Genomic DNA, 13491 nt, shown 5'->3' with positions numbered 1-13491 from the left:
AAAAAAAAAAAAAAAAAAAAAAGGAAAGCAAGAAAGAAAGAAAGGGAAAGGCTGTAGATGAAAAAGAATTTTTTTTTTTTTGTAGAAAGAACCAGAGGTCAGAGGTCAGCTTTGAACAGGGGAATTTAGAAATGTCTATTAGGCGTCTAAATGGAGAAGTTGAGTTGGAAGCTGGAGATACAAGTATGAAATTCAAGAGAGAAATATAAGATGGAAAAATAAATTTTGGAGTTGTAACATATACATTATACACAAGGCCATGACACTGAAGACAATCACCAATGAAGGGAATGTGGAGAGAGACAATAAGAAGACCAAACGCTGAGTCTCAGGGGGACTTCAATATCCAGGTAAACAGGAAGAACCAGACAGTGTCAGAAAAGCTGTTACAGAGGTTAGAGGAAAATCAAGAGAGTATGATATGCTGTATGCCAAGTGAAAAAAGTGGATGAAATCCAAGAGTGGTAGAACATATCAAATGCTGCTGGTAAGTTAAAATGGAGATAATTGGTATTGTCATTGGACTAGTCACTAAAGAGTCAAGGTAACCCTCATGAAAGCAATTTCAGTAGAGTGATGAGATGAAAACATGGCTAGAGTTGATTGAAGAAAGTAGTAGAAAGGGAATTAGAGTTTGGTGGTATATTCAACTCTGAGCAGCTTTATAGCAAAGCAGTGGAGAAATGTGAAAGGCACTAGTAGAAGAAGTGGGGTCAAAAATGAATTTTTAATTTTTCTTAATATTTAGAGTGCAAAAAACACCATTTTTATGATGATGAGAAGTGATTCATAAAAAGAAAAGATTGTTTTGAGCAAGATTTTTGATTTGGACATGGGGATGGAATCTACTGAATGGAAACCACAGTACTGGCTTATGCAGGAGCATTGGCAGTTCACCTAAGTTAACAAGTGGCATGGCTAAGTGTGGACTCAGAGTGGTGGGTAGCTTTGGAAGTATCTTCTGAATGGGAGTCTTTAAAATTTGTCTTCTGGTTGTTTCCATTATCTAAGTAAAGTAGAAAGCAAGGTCATCAGTGAAGATAAGAGGAGAAGTTGGTGATTTTAGGGGAGTGAGAAACTGAGTAGTCTATGACCTGGATATGTATTCCAGGGCACCATTAAAAGCCTATTTAAGATCAAGCATAATACATTTAAAGGGAGACCAGGTTTCATGGTCATACTCAGCTGCTCCAGTACAATTTCATAAAAGGTTTAGGTTTAATTTGGGTGGTGCTTAGCTTACTATTTCAAATGAGAGAGTTAACGGGTCTGAAATTATACGACCATAGAAATCTAACTTAGATAACAGGGGGAAGAAAATGACACCAAAGTTGCTCATGCATTCTTTGTATTCCACAAATGTTTTGATCATTCCTAATAAACATGTACTGTGCGAGGTCCTGTAGGAAAGAAATTCAAAACAAAGCAGGCATGTTTCCTGACATCATGGAACCTACTTTTTGTATGGGAAGATGAACAAAAAATTAATATAACTTTTAATTCAGAATTGAATAAATATGATTAAGAAAACAAGCTGTGTGCTGATATAGGAAATGCACCTGCATGTTTTGCATTCATATGTGTGTATGTGTGTATGTGTGTGTATGTATGCCTATATGTTTATGTGGTAAGCAGTTAATTTAGGTAAGACAATCAGAGACCTCCCTGAGGAGATGTATGCAAACTGAGACCTGAAGAATGAGTAAGAACTTATTCTGTAAAGAGCAGAAGGAAGGTGTTTAAGGTACAGGAAAGTATCTTGACAAAACCCAAAGGCAAAGAAGAGGTTGCTTGGCATATTTAAAGAACTAATGGGAGTCCAGTGTGGTTGGTGCACAGCAAGCAAGAGGGTGTTACAGGATCCATTTGGAAAGAAAATAAGGAGCCAGGATGAAGGCAGAATTCAATATCCAATTTAATTAGTTTCATACGAATTATTTTTCTATCCTATCACATTCAAACGTTCCAGAGTCATTAAAAAATATAATTATTCAAGTTTAGTTTATAGGCCTTGATTTCCTTCAAGAGTTACACTGGAGCACTTATTCTGCCTAGTAGTAATATCCTCCCTTCTCCACACCCCTTCAGTAAGTATCTATTCAGTGTTGCTCTGTAGACCATGGCTCTGTGGTTTGCTCTCTAGAATAATTGGATACATTAATCTATGCAAATATATAAATGACTACTAATGGCTCTGGGCATTAACTCTCCCCTGAGCATTTACATTTTAACAAGAATTTTCTAGTGACACAAAGGAGTGACTCTATTAGTGTACATTTTCGACACAGAACAGGCCATTTTAGTGTAATTCAAACACAGTATTTTTCTAAATTCATAGCTTAAGAAGTATTTGTTTTTCTACAAGAGATATTGAAAAATATATACTTAATGTGGTACATTTGTTCCATGCTGGTCTAACAGCCATTGAGCATAAGGCTATCTGCAGATGACCTGTCTATATTGTTGATGTACTTTGCTGCTTATATGAAGTCCTTGTTTTTTCAAGCTTCCCAAATCATTCAGGAACACTTAACTCTATATATAGCATTTTATTCTTTTTTTGTAGAACTGTAACAAGTTCTACAAAAACCAATTGCTCAGAAATAATATAAATCTTTCAGTTGAGAGTATTATGCAGTTTTCATGGTTTGTAAATGAAACTGGAAGTCTAAAACACTAAAAGAGGAAAAGCATTCTCAGTTGAGTCAATTACAAGAGGATGTGTTCCTTGAAAATAGAATATGTAAGTATAGTTGGAAACTTGTTGGTCTTGTGAGTTTCTGGGCACTGTAAGAACCAAATAAATGGATGGGCAAATGAGATAATAAAGTAATAACTGATTGCTCAGTTGTTAAAGTCGTTTTCTTTCCATAGGGAAAGCAACCCTAAGAAACAATTGGTTAGGTTCTTAAGGCCAGGTATTTGTAACTAAATTGTGTTCTGTATTAATGTAATGACCTTAAGTCATCTTAAGGCAATGAGACAAAAAAAAAAAGAAAGAAAAATTAGACTCTAGACAAAGAGATATGATCAGCTCTCAAAGATGAGGAAATAATAGTAGGCAAAGAAACTCAATGAAAAAGCAATTCTTGCCTATCATTGTGCACCTTTCACTCCTTTGCTTTGAACAATGACTGAAACATAAATATTTGTTAAGGAACTAATATTGAATAAAGAGAAAGGATTAGGAGAGCAGAGGAGTAAGATGAGAAAAAACAAAGACTGATTGACATTAGCACAATGCTTTTAATTTGTCACGAAAATTTTCTTTTGCTAATCATTTTAGGTCAAGAAATAGTAATTAACAAACACAGAGAATTTTTATAAAAGACTGCTAGAACACCTTTGATTAGTATTAGTTTAGTTGCTCACCAGGACTCTAAAGTTACTATAGCAATATCTAGAAATGATTAATGCTTTCCTAGAAATGTATTTTCTTATTAATTTTCCATTTAATGAACACTTTATAGCATCTGCTACATGTTTAACATTCTGTTTAGGTCTGGGATACACTAGTAATAACATATTGGGCGTTTTTAACCTTTATGACACTTTAATTTGACAGATAATTATCCAAACAATTATTTAATTTCTTAGAGATTAGTGATATTAAAAGTATTCAAGATTCTAAAAGAATACATAAAGGAAAGGCTTATTTTTGGGAAGTCAAAAGGGGTGCTCTTGAGGAAGCAATATTTAAATTTAAGTTTAACAGAAAACAATGAGTGAATAAAGCAAAGATGTAGGTGAAAAAGTGAAGAGCATTCTGGGTAAAATATGGGTGAAAATGCTCTAAGACAGAAAAGGGCTTGACTAGTCTGTGGATCTAAAATAAGGTGGATATGGTTAATGCCCAATAAAGAAGTGGCAAGTGTGGAAACTGAAGACATAAATAATAGCAAGACCACGAGAGTCTTCACTTTGTTCTTAGAATTTGTTTATGCTAAAAATAATACAACACTAGGGTGCATCTAACAGAGATTACAGTAGTCCAAATTTAAATTTTTCAAGATATTTTTTGGTTCTATGTAGAAACCAATTTTAAAACAAGTCCAAATTGGAGATGGGTGTGGCTTAGAAAAAGATTACAGAAAAGGTTATAGAGAGATGGGAACAGTTTTAAAACCTGTTATAAAGGTAGAAACAACAGAATTTTGTGAGTGGTTTAATGTAGAAGTTTAAATAGGTATGATGAATTATTCATGGGTTTCTGGCATGAGATGCTGGTGGGTGGGATGCTTTACCATGAGAAAGAATCCTGGAAAAAGTAAACATCTACTACAGAAAATCAGCTATTAGTTAAAGTTGAGGCATGTTTAGTTTTTCTGCCTTGGAACTATCAAATGGAAAAGTTAAGCAGGCTGTCAGTAATATTTATCTTTCTCCCACAGAAGAGTATAAGACTGTAGGTATCTAAACCCTTAGCCAGGCCTGCAAGATCTTCAAAGATCTGGTGCCTGGTAATGTATTTAGCTCTCACTTTCCATCCTACATATCATACCATTTACTCTACCCTTGGGCTTCTGGTTCCCAAAATGCCCCAGCTCTGTCACTTGTTGTACTGTCTTGTCTAGGTGCCTAAACTTTTTGTTGTAGCAATCCCTCCTCTTCACCGGCCTAATTCCTATGCATCTTTCAAAAATAAGTTTAGAACAGAGATTATCTGCTCTAACCTGTCAAACAAAATTATGACAGACAATTGTTTTGGACTGAACTCCTGCCCTGGGCCTAACACATGAGACCAAACCAAAATGAAGTCACTCACGCTAGATGCCACAAAACCAAACTGAAATTTCAAGCTAGCAAATAGACCTGTGAACAGATCAATCCTTTCTGAAAGCAAGAGATTCCATTCTATCTGAATCCGTGTAATAAAGTAGTCTCCTCTGCTTTAACCCTTTCAAAAACAGTAATGTGAAGCAACCTGATGTTAACCAATCAGCTTTTCCTTTCTATTGTTATAAATTCATTGGTTATTGATGTTGAAATTGTTGCCAATAAATAAGGGAAACAATTACTCCTTGGGAAGAACAGTGATATCAAATACTGTATCTAACTGTTTTCAGTGATAAACGGATCTCACGTTTTCAGAATTGAGGTATATTTGAAAGAAGAATAACTCTAAGCTGAATATAAGGGAGAAAATAAAGCCATATAGATCCCTCAAATATTTCAGAGAAAAGGCTATTTAAAAGCCTCAATCAGCAGGGTAACAAACAGATCTAGAGAAGGATTGAAAAATATTTATTTCCTATCTCAATTGTGAAAAAAGTATCCTTGATAGGTGTTATGCTTTTATAATTTGTATGACTTTCAAACTGTACTAATATGAATTTCCTCTTGAGAAGTCATTAAGTCAGCCACACTGAGTTATAGTTATGTAGCAGAAGTAGGTGAAAGGTAAATTATTTTGGACATTTACCTTCTGCAAGCAGGATACCAATGGAAAATTGTTAACCAATATTCCCACTAGAAAGGCCAAGAAATGAAATGATGGGAAAATCGAATCAAAAGTAATAAAGTACTCTATGTTTTAATTTTCAAACTTCTTCCTCTAAAGCTGTTTTATTTATAGCCAGATAAAGGTATGATTTTAGCTATCTGTTAGTACTGAATGTCCAGGTATCTTAATCTCAAGTGATAGATGTGCCTCATGGATAACTGAAGGAGACATCATCATATACTTCTTATTTCTTCTTTTTGAAGGAGTCATTTATGATTTATTCACATCTACTGCCCTATTCAAGCTGTTAGATGTGACAGGCTGGTGAACAAGAGGCTGGTTTTTGAGACACCAATACCTACAAAGTTTAAAGAATAACAGAAAATAATAAACAACTGAGTGAATTTCTGATTTCATAAATTATATATTATATTATTGAATTTTCCAACAAGATAAAAGATTCAGAGATTTTTCCAAAGATTGTCCCTCTTCTGTAACTTACAGTGTGTGGTATGAAGCTATTGGCATTCTAGAATTTCTAAGATATTTAGAAAATTGACTTAGAGAATTATCAAGCAACTGTTGCAGCGAATCACTTCTAAAACTTTGCAAAGTAGTTACTTTCTCTTTAGAAACAAACCTCAACTTAGTGAGGAACCCCTTTCCAGTTACCACATACTAATTGCATGTACTTAAATATAATCAATTTACTTCAACTGATGAGGTGGTCTTAATAAACAATCAGACATTTAAAAATAAGTATGTTTTATATTTGTCAGCAATGGTATGCAAGCTAATATTCTGGGGCCTTTCGGAGAAGAATACAGGAGTATAATTTACAGGATGACACTGAATATATCAAGTTAGATCTTGAATTAAAATTTCTTGTTGAGCATAATAGAAACTAGATGATCTTACCCATGGGTGGGGTGAGGATAAGAGATATTCAGACTGAGGGAATAAATAGGGTAAGTAATGGGGAGTGGTTAAAGGAGCTCACCATCCAGACAACCAGTCAGCCATGAGGCTATATGCCCCCATCTCTGGGAAATAATGCTTGATGTGTTTTTCATACCAGTGTGTTTCTAAGCAAAGAGTACTACTGTGGACTCTGCTTGAAAATTTCCAACCAGTTCTTTAAAGTAGGTTTTTGAATGAGTAAGGCAATTTTAAAGATATCTTTCGTGCTTTGAATGAGGGAGAAGACTTGTTCCCCAATGCAAAGCGTCTACAGTATATTATGACAGAAAGACAGCTGGGTAGGAGGAATAAAACATGGGTGGTGTTTTGGCTCTAGCAACATTTTTACACCTTAAATGTCAGTTTCCTAACCTTCAGGATGAGAATGATGGATAATGTTATGTCTATGTCTAACGTTCCAAATGCACCATTAACATGGTTAAATAACTCTGCAGTAGAAAATTCAGAGACTGACAGAAGTGAGCAAATGACTAAATACATATATATTCACATCAACTTTACTATCCAGAGTACAATTTTATTATCCAGAGAAACTTCTCAAATGCAGATAGATCTCCATTATTAGATACTGAAATCACTTAATGGATTCCAACCACCATTTACCAGAAAGAAATAAAATAGAACAGATAATACTAGGGTACCCGGCAAGAAGTAAGGACAAATATTGTCTCTTGAAGCTTCTGTTGTGGTACTGAGAAACACAACTAGCTGGATTTCCTAGGCGGACTAAGAATCCCTAAGCCTAGCTGGAAAGGTGACCGCATCCACCTTTAAACAGGGGGCTTGCAACTTAGCCCACACCCAACCAATCAGAGAGCTTACTAAAATGCTAATTAGGCAAAAACAGGAGGTAAAGAAATAGCCAATCATCTATCGCCTGAGAGCACAGTAGGAGGGACAAGGATTGGGATATAAACCCAGGCATTCAAGCTGGCAACGGCAACCCCCTTTGGGTCCCCTGCCTTTATATGGGAGCTCTGTCTTCACTCTATTTCACTCTATTAAATCTTGCAACTGCACTCTTCTGGTCCGTGTTTTGTTACGGCTAGAGCCTAGCTTTCATTCGCCATCCACCACTGCTGTTTGCCGAGGTCACAGACCTGCCTCTGACTTTCATCCCTCCGGATCCAGCAGGGCGTCCGCTATACTCGTGATCCAGCCAGGCGCCCATTGCCACTCCCGATGGGGCTAAAGGCTTGCCATTGTTCCTGTGCTGCTAAGTGCCTCAGTTCCTCCTAATCGAGCTGAACACTAGTCACTGAATTCCATGGTTCTCTTCCATGACCCACAGCTTCTAATAGAGCTATAACACTTACCACATAGCCCAAGAGTCCATTCCTCACAATCTGTGAGGCCAAGAATCCCAGGTCAGAGAACACGAGGTTTACCACCATCTTGGAAGTGGCCCACCTCTATTTTGGAAGGGGCCCGCCACCATCTTGAGAGCTCTGGGAGCAAGGACCCCCTGGTAATAGTACGTTACATATTATAGATTTATGTGTATGTGTTCTGGGTAATAGAGTAAATTATATTTATTTTCCATCAACATTGCTAATATTTTCAAGCCATTAGTCACAGTGTCTTTATTTGAGCTTACGGAGAAAAGAGGTTTCTACTTACCTATAGTGGGGTCATGATAATCAGGAAACTGATGACTAATAAACTGCATTGTCATTGCTGAAAGAAAAAAAAAACACATTTTGTTTAATAAAACCTCACCAATTAATCAATAAGTTATTTACCAACATAGTTCACCAATCTTTTAAAAGGTTCTGGTGAATAAGTTAGTTATGTGAGTAACTAATTTAATTTCACACAAAATGAAAACAATAAGACAAAGTTCTAGAGGGAAAAATGTGTCAGATAATGCCAGATACTTCTCTGAAATAAATATGTTCAAATTTTAAGTGTATTTCAATAAAAATGGTATTAGAGTAAAAACAAAGAAGCTCTTGACATAATGAAGACATAAACCAGTTACAGAATCCCTCTTGACCTGCTCTGGTTAAACAGTTGGTAATAATGATGTGTAAGTCCCTTTCACCAAAGAATCTGTACATTCTTTGGAACTCTTAAGTTTTTCATCTTAAAAGTGAATAGATAACCTCTGAAGTTCTTATGAACTATAAAATATGTAATTATATGATTTTTGTCTTTAACTGTTCAAAATTAAAATTATTTCAGTTACTTTTACTTTGCCTAATAAATTTATGTTATTGATCACCTTTTTTTCATTCCTTTTTTTCTGTAATTCTGTATTCTCCACATTATTTCCAAACCTATGATTTTGTAAAACATTTGTAATATTTCTATTGTAGAGTATTTCCTCAGGTGAATTTCCATTATTAGGAAGCAAAAGGAACTCTGAAGCAAAACAACAAACTTATATAAAAATAGTGTATAACAGCTCTTCTCTTTCTTTTTTCCTCACTTCTGCATGTGTGTTTGTTAACAGACTCTCTCCCTGAGCAAACTTTAGGTAAGACCCTAAGCCTTTTTCTCTACTAGGCCTCAAACATGGACCCTGTCCTTGCATTCTGACTGGGTCTATATAGCCCACTTGCAGTACAAATCCTGCTAAGTCAGTTTAGAGAGAATCCTCCCCTGACATCTGATCACTCTGTCCTACCTTCAACAAGAATCCTGCTAAGTCATTTTAGCAAGAATCTTCCTCCCCTTGATGGCTCCTCTTAGGAATTTTCCATTCATGGGTGTAACTCCTCCCCTCTCACCTTCCTCCTCCCCTGTGCCTTGCCTATAAATCTCTACGTGTCCTTTCTGTATTTGGAATTGAGCCTAGTTATATACTGAGGACTCTTTTCCCTTGTGGAAATAGTTCCTGGATTAAATTTATTTTTATTGCTTTAACTAGTGTCCAGCTCTGGTTGGTTGGTTGTTTTTAACAGTGTATACACACTTTAGCAAATGTTCAGGGCAGAGAAGACTCAGTTACATTCAACAAACATGTAGAATGCACTAGTTTGACTCTGCTGAGAAATGCAAAGAAATGGAAACTGACCCAGTGGAAGAGAATTTCTGTTTTATGCTTTAACAATTGCTTACTTCCTTTCTTTGCATTGACAAAAGAAGTCTCTACATGAAAGTATTACTCAATTTGACAGCCTTGGGCAAATTTTTGAAATGCAAATGCAAATTTTTGAAATGTAAGGAATGTTGATTCCTTACAGATAGCCTGAGGAGTTAGAATACTTCAGGTAAACACTGACAGCAACATGTTTATTAAGTGGATATGAAGAAGCATTTGGAAAATGCTTTTCCTGAGTTTTAAAATGGCAGTTGTCTCCCTCTCTTTGTTCTTGACTGGTTTGCTCCTAGTTAGAATACAGAGGTCAGAGGCATGGCTTCATGCGAGCAATTAGCTATGAGTAATCAGTCATCTCAATTTCAATAATAGCTTAGTTCAGTACACTTAAAACTAAAATGAAGATATTCCTACTCCACTCAAAACAAATGGATATACACTTAATTACTAATGTGATTAACAGCCTCAACATCCATCTTATGATAGTCAATTATTTATGCTAAAATCTCAAAGATGTCTTTGCATCCCTTCCCTCTCATATCCTCCATACAAACACAAATTTTAAGTTTTCACTCCAACAAATTTTTCAAACGTCTTGATTCTGCTATTACTCTAGTTCAGAATCTTATATTTCTTTTGAAAATCTCTATTGTATTAGACTAAAAACTGTTTCCTTCATAATTATTTTATTTTCTTTACATTAGCTCTTTCCCAATGATACCAACATCATCATTAAAAAAATTATGTCACTCACATGTCAGCTGCTATTAAAATAAAGAACATAATCTTCAACATGATATGCTAATATATGTGGTCTTTCGTGAACCACATTCATCTTTCCTTTTAGTCTGAACTTATACCACTGCCCGAACAGCTACTAGCCCTGTTCTCAGACTTAGTGTGGTACTTTCCATCCATGAGAATGCCTTTATCCTATGACATAAAAATGACCTTCGCCATCTTCATCTTGATATCAGAATGATGAAGACTCACTCCTTGCCAAAACTTCAGTCAGGCTTCTCAGAACCCTCTTCTCACCTACATCTAAACTTTTGTACTTCCATATTCATCTTTTCATAACCCAGATTTAGCAAAAATACTGCTAAATCAGTTTAGAGAGCATCCCCTACCCTTGATATCTGATCGTTTTCAATACCTCATCAAATTCTTCATCCCCACCACTCCTCAAGAAATACTTTATTTCCCTGACTTCAGCAAGAATCTCATTAAATTTGTTTAACCAGAATCACCCCTTCTGGATATTTCTTAGTAATTTTTCCATCCACTGACCCCAATCCTGCTTCTTGGCTATACATCTGCCTTAGTGCTTGCAGTATTTGGAACTAAGACCAGTTCTATATGCAGTTCTTCTTTATCCTTTGCCATAGTTCCTGAATAAAATCTGTTCTTACCAATTTAACTACTCTCTGGCTCTGAAATTCTTTAATAATGTTAATAATGATTGATATCTCTACTCAAATGTCACACCATTCTATCCACACATTTAAACGTTCCTCTACCAGGTATCAGTACATGATAGTCATGGAAGCTATCAAGAAGCAATAGAACGAACTGTTATGGGCTAAGTTAATTGCTATGCAATTGGGAAGGAATTATGGAGCCTGAAGAAGTTTTGAACAAACTTAAGAAAAAGGATATGAAAGCATTTTAATAATAGAAACACTTAGATATAGACTTGAGAAACATACAGCCAACATCAGAAATAAGTGAATCAGTCAAGGACTTACCTGTTACAGTTATTTATAAGAACACCTAGGCCAGGAGCAGTGACTCACGCCTGTAATCCTAGCACTTTGGAAGGCCAAGGCGGGTGAATCACCTGAGGTCAGGAATCAAGAACAGCCTGGCCAACATGGCGAAATCCCGTCTCTACTAAAAATACAAAAATTAGCCGGGCATGGCGGCGCATGCTTGTAATCCCAACTACTCCGGAGACTGAGGCAGGAGAATCACTTGAACCTGGGAGGTGGAGGTTGCAGTGAGCCGAGACTGTGCCACTACACTCCAGCCTGGGTGACTCCATCCTGGAGCCAGACTCCATTCCCCACTACCCGACCCCAAGCCCCCACCCTGCAAAAAACAAACAAACAAGCAACAACAATAAAAAAACCCAGCATATATTTAGATGATGGAATTTGTGCTGTAATGGAAACCTGCTGCTTGTTGTATAATTGAAAAAAACCCTTTAAGTGTGGAATCTTCTGACCCGCCGCTGAGACAGAATCAAAGCAAAAGGAGCCAGCTGAGCTTTGTTTCAGAACTCACGAGATAATTTTAGAAAGATTGATTTGTATAAGTTTCTTCTGTGTTTTACAAAGTGGATTCCCCTATGGGACATCTAACAGGCATTTCCACTTGGGGGAGATAATTTATAAAAAAACAATTTTTGAAAAATCTCTCCTACGTACCTATCCAGCTCAACCTATTATCACACTGGAGAGAATCTGCTATCAGTCAGACTGGAGATTAAATTTTATTTCATTTTATGTTACACAGTTTTACCTCCTCAAAAAATTGGCATTCTATTATTCCTTGCTAAAGAGCAACTTCATAAGAAACTCAAACTCATAATTCTATCCTTTTTTCAGATATTTTCATTGTATTGACTTTATAATATCTTAATACATTGGTTCTAAAAATCTAATAACAATGGTCTTTTACTCCCAAAACATTCGTTTATATACACATAAGAACCCAATATTGAGAAACGGGTAATGATCAACAAGTCCCATGTGAGAACAGTTGTCCTAGAAAATACCAGCATAAGTCAGAAATCAATATTTTGATCAGAATGTTACTGTGTAAGTGCATAATTGAATTGTGAATTGTGGCTTTTATTATTAAAAAGTTTCCCTTATGTCATTTAATTATTTTTATCGTTTTGGTCTGATCAAAGTTATAATCACTGCCTTAACTTTGTTTCAATTTTGGGGGTTTATTCCTAATTTTTCTTTGAATTTACAATTGTAAACCACTGTGTTTCAGGGGGTTTTTGGTATACTATAGTGCTGGATTTTTTGTACCAATTTAAAATTTGTTTTCTTTTAATAGGCAAGTTAAGTCCATTCACATTCTTGTACTCATCTTCTTATTCTTGTTTTAGTCTAGGTTTAAAATTGAATATAATAAACCTTCATCATTACCTATTTTTTTTCAAAGTTTTCCCAATCTTCTATTGATTGGATGGAGGAATATATATATATATATATATTTCATGGGTACAGTATTTCCAGTGTTCTTGCTTATTTAAAACTATTTTTCTATAGCCGTGATACTTACAAGACAACTTAGCTGGATATAAAACACCTGTCCTGCACTTTTCTAAACCATATTAACTGTTTGTTCTGTTTTCCTGGAGATACTAAGGATTCTTTTTTCTTTATAGTCCACTAGTTTTACTAAGTTATGTCTTGAAATTAATAATAGTACATGTCAATGCTCTGTTAAATTTTGGAGGAGAGTATTTATTACCTTAAAACAGTTGATTCACTCTTCTTTTTTCTTCTTAGGGTAGTTTTGTATCATGTTTGTTTCACCTTTTTTTCTCTATTCCTATGCATTACATATTCAGTTATTATGTCAAGGGTGTTGTCTTCTGTCAGGTTAGTAGAGTGTAAGGTTTTTATCTTTATGTTTTTTCAAATTATGTAACATTGACAGGTGGTGGGTATCATAGAAGTAATTGTCTTATCTTGTTTCTCTTTCTTTTCAACAGAATCTTTAGTTTTATTCACTACCTTCCTACCTTTTCCTTCACTGCCACATCTTGAAGGTGAATACTTCTTTTCTAATTATTTCTGTCTCCCTGAGAAGCAGATTGTCAGTTCTGGTTCTGTTTACTGTCAAGTACACTATCACCTCTGTGAAACATAAAGTTCCAGACTAATTTTCAGTATTTTGGCAATTAAAGTTGTATGGCTTTTTTTGGAAAAATGATTTTACCTATATTTCATTTGAGTACATGACTTTCCTTTCCTCTTTTTCTCAATCTTTTAAGTCTTCC

At 35.5% G+C, this 13491-nt stretch overlaps 1 protein-coding gene across 1 annotated transcript in view; it reads right to left on the bottom strand.

Moving 5' to 3' along the window:
• The window catches only part of RIT2 (Ras-like without CAAX 2), a 216994-nt gene that overhangs the window by 109755 nt on the left and 93748 nt on the right, over nt 1-13491 (bottom strand). Inside the window, exon 2 of the mRNA XM_011963948.1 lies at nt 8045-8101. Coding sequence (XP_011819338.1) covers nt 8045-8101 — 57 coding nt within the window. The remainder of the gene's footprint in view (nt 1-8044; nt 8102-13491) is intronic.

This window comes from Colobus angolensis, unplaced genomic scaffold (assembly GCF_000951035.1).
Source record: "Colobus angolensis palliatus isolate OR3802 unplaced genomic scaffold, Cang.pa_1.0 Scaffold637, whole genome shotgun sequence".
In the NCBI taxonomy this organism is placed as follows: domain Eukaryota; kingdom Metazoa; phylum Chordata; class Mammalia; order Primates; family Cercopithecidae; genus Colobus; species Colobus angolensis.
The sequence above is the reverse complement of the archived record's forward strand: the minus strand, read 5'-3'. Positions and strand labels throughout refer to the sequence as shown.